At 43.0% G+C, this 19,071-nt stretch overlaps 1 protein-coding gene across 4 annotated transcripts in view; it reads right to left on the reverse strand.

Moving 5' to 3' along the window:
• Window positions 1-19,071, reverse strand: part of CUBN (cubilin) — a 226,932-nt gene that overhangs the window by 76,075 nt on the left and 131,786 nt on the right. For all 4 annotated transcript variants that reach the window (XR_012157573.1, XR_012157574.1, XM_073334127.1 and 1 more), the window contains 8 exons: window positions 17,624-17,737; window positions 11,428-11,556; window positions 10,689-10,821; window positions 6,124-6,329; window positions 3,651-3,829; window positions 1,580-1,772; window positions 608-805; window positions 123-269 (listed from right to left, as the gene is read on the reverse strand). Coding sequence is in view for 2 of the 4 variants with exons in the window: in XM_073334127.1 (XP_073190228.1) it covers window positions 123-269; window positions 608-805; window positions 1,580-1,772; window positions 3,651-3,829; window positions 6,124-6,329; window positions 10,689-10,821; window positions 11,428-11,556; window positions 17,624-17,737 (1,299 nt within the window). In the remaining 2 variants the exon portion in view is untranslated. The remainder of the gene's footprint in view (window positions 1-122; window positions 270-607; window positions 806-1,579; window positions 1,773-3,650; window positions 3,830-6,123; window positions 6,330-10,688; window positions 10,822-11,427; window positions 11,557-17,623; window positions 17,738-19,071) is intronic.

Raw genomic sequence — 19,071 nt, forward strand, 5'->3', positions numbered from 1 at the left:
TGCCGACAGTTGTGGCAAGCAGCTATGCTAAAAATGTAGGCTATAACTACTTCCCTTCCTTATTCAGCTTTCAGCCGCAAGGCAGATTCAAGATAAATTTGAAAAAAAAAACCACAACTTACTTTTGTGATAAGAAGCATTAAACCCAGCACCAGTGACACTTGCATCTGTAGTGAACTGAATGAACAAGGCCTCTCCAGTAGATCTTATTGGCCCAGGTGGGTCTCGACCGCATATGGTGGCCAGCACTGGGGCAAGGCTATTGTCTCCTAAGGTAAAAGAGGAAATATCAGTATTAAAAATACCAGAAGTCTTAATTTTCTAACAGTATTTCAGTCAAATATTCAATCAAATAGTCAAAAATGTTCACACATTTTTCTGGACCATCACCATCTTGTGTTGCTTGGCTTGATATTAGCCTGCACATAGCTTCAGCACAGAAGAATATTCATTTTGGAACAGGTTCCTGTGACTGATAAACTGAAGCAAAATTTGATCTTTTGGATGTATTTATTTATTTTAAGTACACACATAGTAGACAAGGACTTTTTTTAAACTGGGGCTCTCTGTGTGTTTCACACTGTCAGACGGTACCAAGATTTCTCACCATCTCTGATGACAAGTTTGTCATAGTTGCATGAACTATGAGATTCTATATCTAGGGCCAGGATGTTGAACTCCACAGTGGATTCTGGAGCTCTGATAATCCAGGTACAGTCAACAAAATTTCTGTAGTTCCTGGGCCACTCTGGTGAGAAGAGGAATGACGGGGTTTCTCTTGTCACGGCAACACCACCACATACACCTGCCGTGCAGAAAGAAACAAACATTAAAAATCTTCTTTTATAAAATTAAAAGTGTTTCTTCTTTATCATCTAATTTGACAGTCCCTCGCTGAACAAAGTATGAAAACTACAATGGTGCTATATGTCAATACTATGTTAAAGTACTTTTGCAAGCACTCTCAGGTGTTAGTTTGAAAATAGGAACCGTATCCAGCACCCAAGTCAATCTTAACTTTGTTCCATTTCACTTGCTCAGCTACAATAAATAGATTCATGTTCCCATTTCTTACAATGGGTATATATCTCACACAAGAGATATACATTCATATTGAACTTCTTTTCCTTTGCTTATAGGATATTTTGGATCAAGCATGTCCTGTATGTCCTGCAGGTCTGTGCAGGGTTGAATCTCAGTACTTCTAAACAGCATCACATGAGCTTGTTAGTCATCTTCCTTATGCAAGTGACAAATTCTCCAAGAATGTTATTTGACGGAGGATACTTTTCCATGTAGGCATGCAAAATATCTGTCCCTCCTCAAATGCCAGAAAGGGCTTGAGAATCCTTAACCCCTCCAACAAAGATGGAGCTCCACTTTTAAAACAAAGTAAAACACTGCATTTGAGAGAGGTACAACAATACAAATCAACAAAAATAATAATGATCAGTAACAATGGCAACACAGGTCTCCCCCACATTACACCAGGCACCCTCTAATGGGAACAGGATTTAGTGCCTCACCAATGTTATCACTCTTAACAAGCTAACTAACAGCGTCATTTTCAGAGACAAACCTCTAGCAATGGTGTACATAGTGGCTGGAGAAGCTTCCATTGCATACCAGTCCAAAAGGAAACCCTTTCCATTCACAGAAGAATCAGACTGGAACTGGACTGTGATAGAACTGCCGGAGGAGATGAATGATGAAGGGACAATACCACAGTATGTGGTGATAAGACGGAAATGAGTGTTGGGCCCATCATAGATCTATAAGGAGAAAGAGAGAGCAGAGCAGCAATGGTATTTTTCTGTCCCTACCATCTCCAGCAAAGTAATGGCAAACCACTGTTACTGTTATTATGGTTTTAATTTTGAGTGTTTGGGGCCAGTAAAGGCTGACAGTAGTGAAAATGAAACCAGTGAAGTGTAGGCAATGTCACTGCAAAGTTCTTGGTGCTGCACCATTGTAAACTGGACTCCTGAGGAGGATATTCCCATCTCCAAATAAATGAGATAGAACTGAAGCTTCAGCCCCCTAATTCCATTCTAGATAATAAAAAATACTGTTAACAGCCCGTCTGTTTCATCCGCTACATATGGTGCTTCCCCACCAGAAGGATCAGTACTGAAGCCAGCAAACTGAACTCATTGCCCCCTACAGACTGTTCTTCCAACACATTAGCTGGCTTTTCATCTGAAAAATGCCACCGGTGTATTGTTGTTCTTTGCTGAGAAAGAAATAATAAAATGCATTCTTCAGAAAATTTCTTTAGAGCCACATAAACATTTTAAGTAGCACTTTGTAAGCCAAAAATGTCAATGTGTTCAAGATGCTTCTGTGTTACTAGCAGTCAGAACCAGAGTAACTCCAAAGTAACTCCAAAGTAAACTCAAGACAGAGAAAACTGGAAAGAAGATTCAAAATATTAAAGTACGGATCAGCTCCTCAGCTGGTGTAAATCATCATAGCTCGAAGCCAATGGAGTTATGCTGATTTATACCTGCTGAACATCTATCTCCGTGATTTGAGCATGAGGAACTTGTTAGGCTCAATGGACAGAAAGGAAAAAAAATCCAGGTTGTTAAAATATGAGACAAGATGGAAGGAAGAGAAGTAAATGTATGTGTTAGTAAACTACTTGTAAATGTCTGGTTATAAAAGGGGATTAAATCAAAGGCCAATCATAGGACCAACAATCGTAGGTAGAAAAACAAATTCTAAAAAAGAGTCATACTAATGTAAGTTGAGAAAGAGACTCAAAGCGGAGAAATGATAAACAGGATGCATGCTAGTATGTTACTGTTGTTACTAGGCTTTAGTTTGCACTGTGTTTCATACTAGTTTTAAATATGAAAGCTAAATGTATACCTCATTGGAATCACACCAGGGTCGCATTTGTCCCTGATAGCCTGAAAAAAGGCTAAAGTCCAGACTGTGACTTGGACCACAAAACCATGCAGAGGAGAAAGGTGGAGTACCAACTGGCCAACTCAGCTGAGCAGTTAGCGGGTGATGTCGTAACTTGCTACTGGTGTAGGCCAGCAATAAATTATTAATCCTCCAGAGCAAAGAAGAAGCAGGAGCTTGTTCAAGGCTGTGCCAAAAGGCATCATCTAGCCCTATCATATGACCCTTCCCATTGACTGTGGCCAGCATTTTTTTCAAACTGAGGCCAGGCTACTACAAACCCTTACACACATGTGTAAAAATAAATACGTGTACCTGTTTCCAGGATCAGGACCTTAAGTTCCGAAAGTTAGGTATTTAAATCCACATTTAGGCATTTACATAAAGGTCTTTAGATTTTCAGAGGTGTTGAGTAGATAAATACAACTCCTACTCTCTTCAGTTGGAACTGTAAATACTCAGCATTTCTAAAGCTCCTAAATTTGAAAATTTTAGGTTGTGCCTTTATTAACTTATTTTTGTCAGCCTATAAAATGTTTTAAATGCCCAGCTGGGCAATATCTGATATTTCCTACTAGTGAGCAAACATGCGTGTAACACTATCTAGAGCCAGTAATTATTCAAAAGGAATGAGGCCTAAACTGGACTTTTGAAAACACTTCCTACTCCTCACTTAGAAATAATGAATAAAGCAGGCTATCACAATTTATAAAAAGAATCTACCAAAGTGACCTCACCTTTAACTTGTCGTAGCAATTGTAATAATCTTCAATGTCCATCTCCAGGATCCGACCGTGGATAACATGAGAAGCATTGACACTTATCTTCCACTGGTAATTGGAGTTGTGAGGGTAGTTTCTAGGCCACAGTGGAGAAGCAATTTGCCCACTATCTCCCACAATATCATTCCCGTATACTGAAAAACAACAGGGAGCCTACTAATGATAATGTTTTTCATAACAACTTACGGTATTTTTAAAAAGTAAACTCGGCAACTGGGTCAAGGTTTGAAAAAAACTTTATTAGGCTGTAATGATTGCATTTATTTAGGGCTAGATTGAGCCTTAAGGCACAGCCCTGAGTCACAAGCAACCCCAGGATACACAGCTCTGACACAATGACTTCCTGGCTCTGGAGGGATCGTAGCCTATAGAAAATTACTACACCCCCCTACACCAGTGATTCTCAAACTTTTGTACTGGTGACTCCTTTCACACAGCAAGTCTTTAAGTGCGACACCCCCTTATAAATTAAAAATATTTTAAAATATATTTAACACCATTATAAATGCTGGAGGCAAAGCAGGGTTTGGGGTGGACCCCCCCATAATAACCTCACTACCCCCTGAGGGGTCCCGACCCCCAGTTTGAGAATCCCTGCCCAACACCCACACATTAGCTGTGCTGGCCAGCCTCCAGGGGAAATGCAACCAAGGCTCTGTGCACCCCCTACCCCTCCCTGCTCACCTTCTCCTGGGAGGGAGTAAGCAGGAAAGAGTCTTTACTGAGGAAAAGTGCTGTTCTGGTCAGAATGGTTTTGATTTGACTGGGCTAGAACCCCTTGGAAATCCCACTTTGCACCTCCACAGACCATTACAAATTATAAGAGCACTAATGCTGCAAAATCAGAAAAAATTGCACTGTGCCTAGGTAAAGTGGCAGTGTACTGTAAAATGTAATAAAGGTAGGAACTGAGGGACCGAGAGTATGGAAACACGCACTGTGCACGGGACAGACCTTCTGCATACCAAGGAAAGTGTGTTGGAAATGCAAAAGTTCACCAAGGGATGTGGTAAATACGTCAACATTTAAGAGTCTTTAAATGAAGATTGGATGTCTTTCTAAAAGACATGCCCTAGCTCAACAAGGGGTTATTGGGCTCAGTGCAGGAAGAGCTGGGTAGAATTCAATGGCTTGCCTTATGTAGCAGGTTAGACCAGATGCTCAGAATGGTCCCTTCTGGCCTTGGTATCTATGAAGCGAGAGCACCTCTTTTTTCTCTGCCATAATTCTGCGGCGCTGCTTATGTTGTTTAGCCCCCAAACCAGAGATTCCCTGGGTAAGACAGGAGAACGACCCCCTCTGTACAATTGTGCCCTTTATGATATAGTCGACACCTAATGGAAAGTTGAGAATAAAGGGCTATTTTCCTATTATGGCAGGAGGGATAGCTCAGTGGTTTGAGCATTGGCCTGCTAAACCCAGGATTGTGAGTTCAATCCTTGAGGGGGCCATCTAGGGATCTGGGTCAAAAATTGGAGATTGGTCCTGCTTTGAGCAGGGGTTTGAACTAGATGATCTCCTAAGGTCCAACCCTGATATTCTATTCTATGACTAATTAGAAAAGCTCAGCACTGTGAACACAAACACTACATACCCATTCATTTCTCAAGCTTTAATAGTGACAGTGATATTTGGGTTAGATAGTTCTTGCTCCAGGAGCTACTAACGCCTTGGGTTGCCCTAAATTATTTCTGCATGTAGCCCGTGCCCAGCTCGTGACAGAACAATACTATTGTTTTGACAATCTGAGAACAATTTTATCGAGAGAGAACTGTATTTAGAAAATGGTGAATGAAAAAGAGGACATATTTACAGTTTGTATAATCTGAGGAGATTTCTGCCCACAGAAGGATAATACAGTCAAACTAGAATAGATAATAATAAGCTCTATTCTGACTGCTACATTTAAAAAAAAATAGTATAAATAAATAATAAAAATAAATTAGCTCTTTTCATCAGCAGATCTCAAAGCACTTTACAAAGGAGATCATTATTCCCATTTTACAGATGGGGAAACTGAGGCCAAAGGAAGGAAAATGACTTGGCCAGAGTCAGCCAGCAGGCCAGGGCAGAGCCAGGAATAGAGCCCAGGTATCCTGAGTCCCAGTCCTGTGCTCTATCTATCTACTAGGCAACACTGCCTCTCTATAATTTTATTTCTAATTCTGATATCCAAAATATACTTATGTAAAATGTTGTCAGGCATACAAGAGCTCTGTGCAGTCATGTTACAGATAGGCCAGGTATTCAATAACATTTTGTGTATATTCATTTTAAAATATTTTGGGTGAAATCCTGGCCCCATTAAAGTGAGTTAGAATTTTGCCAGGATATCATCCTTTATTTTTAAATATACTATTTCCGCCTTATTATTGGAAGTGCTCTGAAAAATGGTAATTTATTTTTCAGCAAAATAATATTTACTTACAGTGAGCAAAAGTGGCCCTAAAGCCAACATCACTGTCTGAGCCATCGGAGACAAATTTGATCCACAAGATGTGCTCAATGATGGATGTGTAATTCAAAGGTAAGGAGTCCCCACAGTATCGTCCCACCATCTCGCCCATGTCATTCCCTTTGCGAATCTCCAGATAATCCTTGGTACAGTCTTCACTATTTTCTAGCTGGAACGTTCTGTTTGAGTTGCAGAAAGCAGAAACATTAAGATTATTGTACATGTATTATAGAAACACACTGCAGAATTTGCCATATTAGATCAGACCATTCATCCAATTATAATCTGATGTCCTTCCCTTCAGCAATGGACAATATTAACACTAAAAAAGAAGTAACCCCCCACCCCCCAAAACCAACCAAACAACAAAACCCTTCCATAAATGATAATACATCTAGTCAATTTTGTAACATTGCACACAGTGGAAAAATTCCTTCCTCACCCCCATATATCTTTAGTTTGCATAGCTAAGGTTTCATCTCTTCAAGATATTTTTGGTTCTCAAAAGAAGTGCAAGGTATTTGACATGTTACATATAGTACATTTTTTTTTGTATAGTGTTGAGGTTATATTTAAAGTCATATTGGATGTATAGAATAGTGAAACATATGAGACTCAAAACTACACTTACATCACTGTGTATCAATTTGTGCCCAGCTTCATCTACCTGCAGATTTCCAGTGCACTCTCTGAGGATGAAGCAATTTCAAAAGGCCAAATACTTACTTGAAGTTTATCTAACATTATGAAATCTTATCTCCTCTTCTCCTTACTTTCTCTACCTTTACGGCTTTAAATATGCCAAACCCACTCCCTACTCCCTCCGTTTTCCACAATCCATTTAACTTTGAATACTTTTATCACTTTCTGTCTTTTGTCTGCTGAGCATGAGGTCAGTTGAACTCTGAGGCTTTCCCATCATCAGTGTGCAGTGTATGTCAATGATAGGGATTATCTGGAGCAGTGGTTTGCAACCTGTGGTCCGCAGATCCCTGGGGGTTGGCAGACAGTGTCTAAGGGGTCCACAGAAGATTGTCATTACCATAGAAAAGTGGTTTCCAACCTGTGGTCGTGGACCCCTAGGGGTCCACAGACCACGTCTAAGATTTCCAAAGGGGTCTGCACCTCAATTTGAAATTGTTGAGGGGTCCGCAAAGGAAAAAAGGTTGAAACCCACTGGTCTGGAGGATGTAAGATTTAGAATTGAGTCACCAAGTACTTGCTGAGCTCTGTATGTAGGGGAGGACTCGTAAGCAGAAGATCCATTGCAGACTGCAAGGTAGTGAGAGGCTGTGACCAAAAGCACCCCTGTATTCACAACCTACCACTACTGTAATAATATTTATACAAAATGTGCCTTGTGAGATATAATTTGAAAACTAATAACTCGCTGGTCAATATCATGGTGAAATGGATGTAGCAACATTGTATGTAAAGTTATAAATCTCCCCTGTATGATGTTAGTAGCACATGTTCAAAACCAGACAGTCCTGCCTAGGCAAAAGTTGTTAAATAGGCCTACCGTAAAAATGGGAATGTGTTTACCTCAGTTTACATATAAGTAGTAAACATGGCCAGCAAAACAGCAGGGGCAGCAGATGGCAGGAAACAGAACAATTTACATTTTAGCAAACACAAGTGGGGGAAGGAAGAGCATGGAGCTTCCTTCATTACCAGACTCCATGTTGCCTTCCTCACTTCAAAGTTTCACTGGACTACAAAACGAAGGGGCACAAACCCCCAAGTTCTCTCTTTGTCACCTAAGAAGTCAAAGGCACCAGCACCACTGGGCCTATGGGAGAGATCCTGACTAAGGAAAGGGTAGGTCACCATCTTGCTGGAAGACGGTGGGTGACAAAGGCCATCTTACTCAAAGCCTTGAACCAAAACTTGCTAGATTAAGTTTTAGACTGTTAGATGCATGTTTTTACTTTTATTTGCTGGTACCCATTTCTAACTTTATCTCTTATACCTGAATTCACTTCAAATCCTCTCTCTGCTTCCGTTAATAAACTTGTTTTATTTTTAATCTAAACCAATCCAGTGCCGTATTTAAACTGGTAACTCCCGTTAAAGTAATAAACTGTTGAATATTTACCTGTTACGGGGCAACAAACCTCAATATCTGAGCAGTCCAGGAGAGGGCTGGGCAGTGCAGAAAACACATTTTTTGGAAAATCTGGGACTGGGATCACCCTGAAAGTAGTAACCAAGGCTCATGGAAGGCAAAGCGGAGCTGTGGAACTGTAGACAGGCTGCTGGGATCAGAGCTGCTGAACCAGGCTGTCTAGCACACAGACACTCAGGGTGTGCCCTGCATGCTGGTAAACTAGTTGTGAACAGCCCAGGTTGGGATCTACAACAGTAAAGCACTGTGAGGTACCCAAGGTTATGCGGCAGCCAGTGATACAACCCCTCACTGGTCTGGATTGCTCCTCAGAATGTGACAGCAGCCTGTTGGAAATGGCCAGGAGAACAGGGGAAGTCAAGTAGAGGTTGCATGGGCCAGAGGATCTTGGTGGAAGTTGTGAGGAGTTGCTTTTTAGAACTAGAGCTGTGGAATGCGTTTGTCCCCATACCAGGCAAAACTGGAATGAGAATAGGTGAACATAACTCTCAAGAAAGCACAGCTAGCTCTCCTAATCAGTGCCTGGGCCTGCTGTGGGGCCTATGGCAAGAGATGTGGGGAATCAGGGTGGATTCCTGACTAAGCCTACTGGGCTCATATAATTTTGCTTTGAGTTTCAATTTATGTCCGCAGGTTTGTGTGAATCTCAACCTCAAATAAAGCCAAGGGTTGTGCTGCATAGCAGAAAAAAAAAAGACAAGGAGGTTCAATCAAATTTATGTGATTGTTAGTGACTCAGATTAAAACTGAGCCAAATCCTTTGAAAGAGATTTTACATTAGTACAAAAAGGATGAGCAGGTTCAGTCTGTTTTTTTAAATTACTCTGTTCCTGGATCCCTAATTACTGCACCAACTGATCTGAACGCTAGATGGAAGCTAAAATATCACTGCATTTCTTATTGAGTTATGCTGAATCAACCCAATATCCTTTTCAAAAGCCAGTCATGAATATAACAGTAAGGATCCCAGAAAGTGCCTTCTCCAACTAATGCACAAATAGCTCTGCTTTCAAATTCGGGTCACACATCCTCCCCTTCCTTCAGGCCTGAATATATCCATATGTTTCCAGTGTACAAACCCACTATGAAACAGTTCCAACTATGCATATGGATACACTTTGGATTCATTTAGAGCAAACCCTCAACTTGCAAGACAGGCAATTTTGTAAGACCAATATAAAGAAGATGAATACCTCATGGCAAAGAAACTTTATAAAATCCCAGTATTCAACTCACTAAAATAAATATCTCATTGCTATAGACTGCCCAAAAATCTAGCATTTCTTGATTTGGCCTTTTGGTTACATGAAACTAATGAACAATGTTTACATCCACTGAGGATCACATGTTATAATTGTACGTGTATTGCACTAAGTGTATCTGCTTCACACTATACACTTGTTTTGGTTAACAAAGTTGTTATTTGTTATTATTTTTAGCAATTAACTTGAAAAATGTTTCTCAGATTACAGTGCTTTCACTCCATTTCTCAGAGGAAGAATTTATAACAGTATGTCCATTTTTGTGTACTAGCAAAGCGATGTTTCCATGGTAACTACATCATATACAATAAGTACATACAATAAGTGTATTTCTGGGTATGTGTCACTTGTACACTAATTACCTGCAAATACAAATTCTAGTGTTGCTTTTCTTTTCTAACTGACCTGCTCTGTCAAGGGTCAGTGTTCTGTTTCTTGGCACCAAACAATGTTTAATGCCATGAAACAGACAGGCTTAGAAATCAATATCATGGGCAAAGAGTGGCATAACTGCATCTTGTTAAAGTAATCTGGATTGTTCTCTGTATCATACATACATTTCTGGTCTGATATCTTCTAAGGAAAGTACTTTGACAGGAAGGAAGGTATACTCCTAGCAAGACTCACTTTGTTCTTGCTTTATTTCCATCTTTGTGATTTGACATAGCGGCAGAAGTAAATCTGAGGCCTTTAATTCAACATGAAACCAATTATTGCAACCTATTAAGAATATGGTCACTTTATACTATTAGGATATACAGTAGTGTGAGATACCTGCCAATAACCAAAAAGGAATTGAAAAGGTTTTCGTTTGCAAAAGGGTCTATAAAGACAAAAGATGCAGTGATGCTGAATTTCCTCTTGTTCATGACCTGCTGAGAGCTGATCTCTTTAGCAACCCATGATGCTCTCTGACAACACACCATCAAGTTATATAATACTGTATATGCTGCTAATATAAATGATGACTAATAAGGGAAAAAACTGACTGTAAGCTCCCTATGGCCACTGCTGCGTTCTCTTTCTAAGTTATTTTGGACACACTGCTACCATTTTACATGCTGGTAATTACATTTCCTACTAAACACAGTGCTTCCTTCCTGCAGCTCCATTAAAAGGCTGAACAATAACCCTTGGAATGTATTTACATGAAAGACAGCTGAAGCCGGTTGCCAGGGGAGCTGACAATGGTCCAGATGCATTCAGCATTCAAAGGATAAGATTCAGGATAGTTAGGGCTGTTGAAGGCTCCTCTGTCCATGTGGAAGGTACCACCACAGGCTGAAATGAGAGAGACAGAACAGAGACTGAAGACTATATGGAAAAAACACCTTGGGCAGAAGTGGGCTAACTCGGAGGGAAAAAAACTTGAAACAACAATGGATATCCCTTTCTCGCTGTTTGTTAATGTCTTGGCATCAGTGGTTTAAGATCCCCAAAAAGAAATCCCAGCTTCAGGAATCAAATCCTTAAACATGCCAAATCCAGCAAGGCACCGAGCTGGCTACAGATGACTTACAGATAAAAAGAAAGGGCCCAGCTAGCAGAGGGAGTGAAAGTACGGGGAAATTTGAGTTTGGTCCAAGGTTTGATCCCTCTCTCCTTGGGATGGCAGGAGCTGGAAGCACATTCAGGCAGCAGCTTTCTCCATCTGTAGGTGGAAAAGGCGCTTTGTGGTTCACACTGGTCAGGTTCTATAGATAGCTATGTACCACCCTCTTTGGCCAAAAAAGAGGGTCAAGGCAATATGGGATTTTGAGTGTGGTGTTGTTAGGGAACTGAGAACAGAAAGGGGAATCTGCAAGGGCTTCCTCAAAAAATCTATTGTTTAGGTTACCAACTGCTTTTCTACCAGCTTCAGTATGGGGGCGTGCAAAATCAACTTACATGACAATGATGCAGCACAGGTAGCATGGAAGCCTCTGGCAGTTCCGGCATTATTGGATACAAAATTTACAACAAAGGCATTGCTGAAAGAAGTGACAGGTTGTGGCACAACAGTGCCACAGTAACGGCCTGAAAATCAACAGCAACACAAGGGAAGTGAAATGTTATGCAGGGAGTATAAACACTGGCCTAGTTATCTAGTGCAAAACTAACACTCAGATGCTAACACTTATATCATCTACTATTAAAACAGTCTTTTATTTGTGGTTCACAATCCTTGGTGTAGGCTGAAAGCTCCCTGATTATGTAACATTATGTCAACCTAGTAATGGCGTAAAATAGGAAAATATTTGGAGATACCAGCAACCTAAAGACTCACTTACTCTGAGTGAATATATATGGTGAATGTGATGTTACAGGGCTTCAGTGTGGGATGGGCACATGAACTGTGCTCAAAGGAAAAAGGCCTCAGACAGCCAGAGGTTGGCAGTGTCCATGGTGGTCTGGTTTGAGGGAAGGAGCTAGGGGAAGGTTAGGGGATAAGAGACAAAGGATCAAATTCTGCTCTGAGTAATGTCTCTGTAAATCAGGAGTAATCCCACTGCAGTCAAGGAAGTTGCATCAAGATAATACCAGTGTATGTGGGAGGAGAATCAAGCCCAAAGGGACAAATCTGTTCTCAGTTACTCTAATGTAAATCTAAGGCAACTTCATGGTTGCCAATGGAGTTACTCCAGATTTACACCAATGTAACTGAGAGCAAAGGGCTAGACTGTGGCCTTGCACAATAAAATCTTTCTGGAGGGGAGGGGAATCTTCTTGGTTTTACATCAAGGATATCCCCCCACATTGTTCCACTGGGGGAGGGGGAAATGTTTGTCCCCTCTCCCTCTCAGTGAAATAGGCCCCAGGACCCTCTTCCAAAGACAGACTCACTGGCAATCCTGGAGGACATTCCATTCACACTGAGCTCTGGTCTACACTAGGACTTTAGGTCGAATTTAGCAGCGTTAAATCCATGTAGACCTGCACCCGTCCACATGATGAAGCGCTTTATTTCGACTTAAAGGGCTCTCAAAATCGATTTCCTTACTCCACCCCTGACAAGTGGATTAGCGCTTAAATCGGCCTTGCCGGCTCGAATTTGGGGTACTGTAGACACAATTCGACGGTATTGGCCTCCGGGAACTATCCCAGAGTGCTCCATTGTGATCGCTCTGGACAGCACACTCAACTCAGATGCACTGGCCAGGTAGACAGGAAAAAAAACTTTTGAATCTCATTTCCTGTTTGGCCAGCGTGGCAAGCTGCAGGTGACCATGCAGAGCTCATCAGCAGAGGTGACCATGATGGAGTCCCAGAATCGCAAAAGAGCTCCAGCATGGACTGAACGGGAGGTACGGGATCTGATCGCTATATGGGGAGAGGAATCCTTGCAATCAGAACTCCGTTCCAGTTTTTGAAATGCCAAAACCTTTGTCAAAATCTCCCAGGGCATGAAGGACAGAGGCCATAACAGGGACCCGAAGCAGTGCCGCATGAAACTTAAGGAGCTGAGGCAAGCCTACCAGAGAGGCAAATGGCCGCTCCGGGTCAGAGCCCCAAACATGCCGCTTCTATGATGAGCTGCATGCCATTTTAGGGGGTTCAGCCACCACTACCCCAGCCGTGTTGTTTGACTCCTTCAATGGAGATGGAGGCAACACGGAAGCAGGTTTTGGGGACAAAGAAGAAGATGATGATGAGGAGGAGGAGGTTGTAGATAGCTCACAGCAAGCAAGCGGAGAAACCGGTTTTCCCGACAGCCAGGAACTGTTTCTCACCCTGGACCTGGAGCCAGTACCCCCTGAACCCACCCAAGGCTGCTTCCTGGACCCGGCAGGCGGAGAAGGGACCTCCGGTGAGTGTACCTTTTAAAATACTATACATGGTTTAAAAGCAAGTATGTGAAAGGATTACTTTGCCCTGGCATTTGCGGCTCTCCTGTATGTACTCCCACAGCCTTTGCAAAAGGTTTCTGGGGAGGGCAGCCTTATTGCGTCCTTCATGGTAGGACACTTTACCACTCCAGGCCAGTAACACGCACTCGGGAATCATTGTACAACAAAGCATTGCAGTGTATGTTTGCTGGCGTTCAAACAACATCCATTCTTTATCTCTCTGTGTTATCTTCAGGAGAGTGAGATATCATTCATCGTCACCTGGTTGAAATAGGGTGTTTTTCTTCAGGGGACACACAGAGGAGCCCGTTCCTGCTGAGCTGTTTACCTGTGGCTGAACAGAAATGTTCCCCGCTGTTAGCCACGGGGAGGGGGGAGGGTTGAGGGGGTAGCCACGCGGTAGGGGGAGGCAAAATGCGACCTTGTAACGAAAGCACATGTGCTATGTATGTAATGTTAACAGCAAGGTTTACCCTGAAAGAGTGTAGCCACTGTTTTATAAAATGTGTCTTTTTAAATACCGCTGTCCCTTTTTTTTCTCCACCAGCTGCATGTGTTTCAATGATCACAGGATCTTCTCCTTCCCAGAGGCTAGTGAAGATTAGAAAGAAAAAAAACACACTCGTGATGAAATGTTCTCCGAGCTCATGCTGTCCTCCCACACTGACAGAGCACAGACGAATGCGTGGAGGCAAATAATGTCAGAGTGCAGGAAAGCACAAAATGACCGGGAGGAGAGGTGGCAGGCTGAAGAGAGTAAGTGGCGGGCTGAAGACAGGGCTGAAGCTCAAATGTGGTGGCAGCGTGATGAGAGGAGGCAGGATTCAATGCTGAGGCTGCTGGAGGATCAAACCAGTATGCTCCAGTGTATGGTTGAGCTGCAGCAAAGGCAGCTGGAGCACAGACTGCCACTGCTGCCCCTCTGTAACCAACTGCCCTCCTCCCCAAGTTCCATAGCCTCCACACCCAGACGCCCAAGAACGCGGTGGGGGGGCCACCGGCCAACCAGCCACTCCGCCACAGAGGACTGCCCAAAAAAAGACGACTGACAGTCAATACATTTTAAAGTTGTAAACTTTTAAAGTGCTGTGTGGCATTTTCCTTCCCTCCTCCACCACTCCTCCTGGGCTACCTTGGTAGTCATCCCCCTATTTGTGTGATGAATGAATAAAGAATGCATGAATGTGAAGCAACAATGACTTTATTGCCTCTGCAAGCAATGATTAAAGGGAGGCGGGGAGGGTGGTTAGCTTGCAGGGAAGTAGAGTGAACCAAGGGGTGGGGGGTTTCATCAAGGAGAAACAAAGAGAACTTTCACACTGTAGCCTGGCCAGTCATGAAACTGGTTTTCAAAGCTTCTCTGATGCGTACAGCACCCTCCTGTGCTCTTCTAACCGCCCTGGTGTCTGGCTGCGCATAACCAGCAGCCAGGCGATTTGCCTCAACCTCCCACCCCGCCATAAACATCTCCCCCTTACTCTCACAAATATTGTGGAGCACACAGCAAGCAGTAATAACAGTGGGAATATTGGTTTCGCTGAGGTCTAAGCGAGTCAGTAAACTGCGCCAGTGCACCTTTAAACGTCCAAATGCACATTCTACCACCATTCTGCACTTGCTCAGCCTGTAGCTGAACAGCTCCTGACTACTGTCCAGGCTGCCTGTGTACGGCTTCATGAGCCATGGCATTAAGGGGTAGGCTGAGTCCCCAAGGATACATATAGGCATTTCAACGTCCCCAACAGTTATTTTCTGGTCTGGGAATAAAGTCCCTTCCTGCAGCTTTTGAAACAGACTAGAGTTCCTGAAGATGCGAGCGTCATGTACCTTTCCAGGCCATCCCACGTTGATGTTGGTGAAACGTCCCTTGTGATCCACCAGAGCTTGCAGCACTATTGAAAAGTACCCCTTGCGGTTTATGTACTCGGCGGCTTGGTGCTCCGGTGCCAAGATAGGGATATGGGTTCCATCTATGGCCCCACCACAGTTAGGGAATCCCATCGCAGCAAAGCCATCCACTATGACCTGCAAATTTCCCAGGTCACTACCCTTGATATCAGCAGATCTTTGATTGCGTGGGCTACTTGCATCACAGCAGCCCCCACAGTAGATTTGCCCACTCCAAATTGATTCCCAACTGACCGGTAGCTGTCTGGCGTTGCAAGCTTCCACAGGGCTATTGCCACTCACTTCTCAACTGTGAGGGCTGCTCTCATCTTGGTATTCATGCGCCTCAGGGCAGGGGAAAGCAAGTCACAAAGTTCCATGAAAGTGCCCTTACGCATGCGAAAGTTTCGCAGCCACTGGGAATCGTCCCAGACCTGCAACACTATGCGGTCCCACCAGTCTGTGCTTGTTTCCCGAGCCCAGAATCGGCGTTCCACAGCATGAACCTGCCCCATTAGCACCATGATGCATGCATTGGCAGGACCCATGCTTTCAGAGAAATCTGTGTCCATGTCCTGATCACTCACGTGACCGCGCTGACGTCGCCTCCTCGCCCGGTATTGGTCTGCCAGGTTCTGGTGCTGCATATACTGCTGGATAATGCGTGTGGTGTTTAATGTGCTCCTAATTGCCAAAGTGAGCTGAGTGGCCTCCATGCTTGCCTTGGTATGGCGTCCGCACAGAAAAAAGGCACGGAACGATTGTCTGCCGTTGCTCTGATGGAGGGAGGGGCGACTAACGACATGGCTTACAGTGTTGGCTTCAGGGAGCTAAAATCAACACAGGGGGTGGCTTTACATCAAGGAGTATTTCAGGCAGGACTTCACGGAGGGTTCCAATAAGAAATGGTGCACCTAAGTTATTGTTCTTATTGGAACAAGGAGGTTAGTCTGGCCTCTGATTGATACATGGCTAGATTTACCTCACTGCACCTTCTCTGTGAGTGACTGCAGTGTGACCTAGAGGAATGAGTCCCCTAGACGGGGGAGGGGGAGGAAGCAAATGAGTACAAAACAAATCTGGTCTATTTCTTGTTTTGATCCACTCCATCTATCTTTTACATCTTTGGCTGGCAGCAGACGGTGCAGAAGGACTGCAAGCCATCCTCATCTCTTGCCTGCCCGGCAGAAGATGGTGCAATATGACTGCTATCCATCCCCATCTCTTGCCTGCCCGGCAGAAGATGGTACAGTATGACTGCTAGCAATCCATATTACCTGCCTGCTCATCATAAGACGGTTCAATGGGACTGACTGCAGGACTAAAGAGAATGACCTGGTCAAGTCACTCCAAACTTAATCCCTGCGCCCATGTCTGTCCAGGCGCTCCCGGCCGATGCGGCCAAGAGCACCTCAGACATGACGATGATGGCTACCAGTCATATTGCACCATCTGCTGCCAGAAGGCAATCGGTTGCTGCTACTGTGTAGCAATGTAGTACCGTGTCTGCCAGCACCCAGTAGACATACTGTGACGGTTACCTGAGCGGGCTCCATGCTTGCTGTGGTATGGCGTCTGCACAGGTAACTCATGAAAAAAGGCGCAAAACGATTGTCTGCCCTTGCTTTCACAGAGGGAGGGAGGGAACGGGGGCCTGACGATATGTACCCAGAACCACCCGCGACAAAGTTTTAGCCCCATCAGGCATTGGGATCTCAACCCAGAATTCCAATGGGCAGCGGAGACTGCGGGAACTGTGGGATAGCCACCCACAGTGCAACGCTTCGGAAGTCGACGCTAGCCTCGGTACTGTGGAAGCACTCTGCCGAGTTAATGCACTTAATGCACTTAGAGCATTTTCTGTGGGGACACACACACTCAAATATATAAAACCGATTTCTAAAAAAACGACTTCTATAAATTCGACCTGATTTCGTAGTGTAGGCATACCCTTTAGGCATCCAGCAGTTTCAATAGAGCGACACTGTCAGAGACCATCCCTGCCACATGGGACCCTCTTACAGGGAAGATCTCACCATGGAGAAGATCATTTGTATCATTCTATTGTTTGTATTGTATAAATTCCTATATGGCACCCTCAGTGCTTTGGTCGAGAAAAACTCCAAGCTCTTCAGTGCAGAGGTTGTCTACTCTGTGTTTAGACAGCACCTAGCACAATGGGGCCCCATTTTCCAATCCCAATCTTCTATGATTCTATGATAATAAACATTAATCATTAATAATGAAATTATCTAACTATATAAATATTATTTAATCTTGAATCTCACTCAGCTCATTGCAGCTTTGAATTTGAACATAAACAATTGTTTTAAAACAATCTAGAGAGACAAGAAAAAAGGCTACAGTACCTTGAAGAGGAGCGTCATAGTTATCCCCTTCCAAAATCTCGACAAAGTCCATGGTACAGTTAGGTCTCTTGCCTTCAATTTCAAAGTCAGTGAATGATAGCGTAATGTGGTTGACTGTTAACAACAAAGAATAAAAACTTAAGGGAAGGTTTTGCATTTCAGATATAAATAATTACCTAGGCGTATAGAGTGGATTTTTATGTTTTATTTTCATTGGAGATAATGGATAGCAAAAGCTTAAGTGTCAGTTTTCTCTCCCTATGTCAATCAGTGAACTAAACTGGTGTCTGTTTATTGATCATGAAGTATAAAATCAGAGATAGTCTGTTTATTGTTACATAGAGTGAGTATAATGTAGGTACTTATGCTTATTGTAAAAATACTGTTAAATCTTTCAGGATTTCATGACACTATATTGGACAGTACTCTCTAGTGCAATCTGCTTCAGATTTAATTACTAAAGATTTAATACTTACAAACAAAAAGAAAAGGAGTACTTGTGGCACCTTAGAGACTAACCAATTTATTTGAGCATAAGCTTTCGTGAGCTACAGCTCACTTCATCCTGAGGTGCCACAAGTCCTCCTTTTCTTTTTGCGAATACAGACTAACATGGCTGTTACTCTGAAACCTATACTTACAAACAGAATTTTTTAACAACCTAACAACTTTGTAATTATATGTTGAATGATACCCAATAGACAATTCTGCAGATATTTTAAAATATCTCATTTCTGCTTTGATAAGCCCATGAAGTCCTGTCCCTTGTAATCTATAGTATAGAACGCTATGAAATTCAAACAGACTTTGCCCAGCTCCAGGCTCACAATTAGCTGGATCTTGCATCACTTTTCAAAACATTCCATATGTATCAATCTGTCTGGTCAAAGAGCCATTCATTAGCACCTTCCGCTATGCTCATGTGAAATTGGATTTTCCATACTGTGATGCTTTAGGCTACATGATGAAAAGGAGGATTTGGCCCTCAGGATTTTTTGACTGTCATACTGCTTTTTGTTTGTTCATTGTGGCCACTTCCTTCCATAATTGCTGGGGAAGATGAGAATAGCAACTTGCCTCACAGCTAGTACCTAATAATAATTGTTCCTAATCTAGGAGTGTTCTTGTGTCTTGAACAGGTCAGAGAGAGAAAGAGAGAAGCCTGTGATTTTAATAATGGGAAGATATATGTGGGAGCACTATGAACTGCATTTGGAGTGGGGTAACTCCATTAATTACAATCGTTCCACCCACACATACCGAATTTGGCAAACACATTTTTTTTTTCTAACCAGGCTAGGAATAGTGAGCTACAGGGAAGTGAAATTACAGACAGAAGGGTTGCATTCCGCAGGGTACGACTGACTGGCACTCAGTGGTATAGTCTCTGCTGTTCTGTTCTCCCCTTGTGTGTACCAGTAGAATCAATCAATCACAGCTATCAATGC

The sequence above is a fragment of the Lepidochelys kempii genome, chromosome 2, assembly GCF_965140265.1.
Source record: "Lepidochelys kempii isolate rLepKem1 chromosome 2, rLepKem1.hap2, whole genome shotgun sequence".
Taxonomy (NCBI): Eukaryota; Metazoa; Chordata; order Testudines; family Cheloniidae; genus Lepidochelys; species Lepidochelys kempii.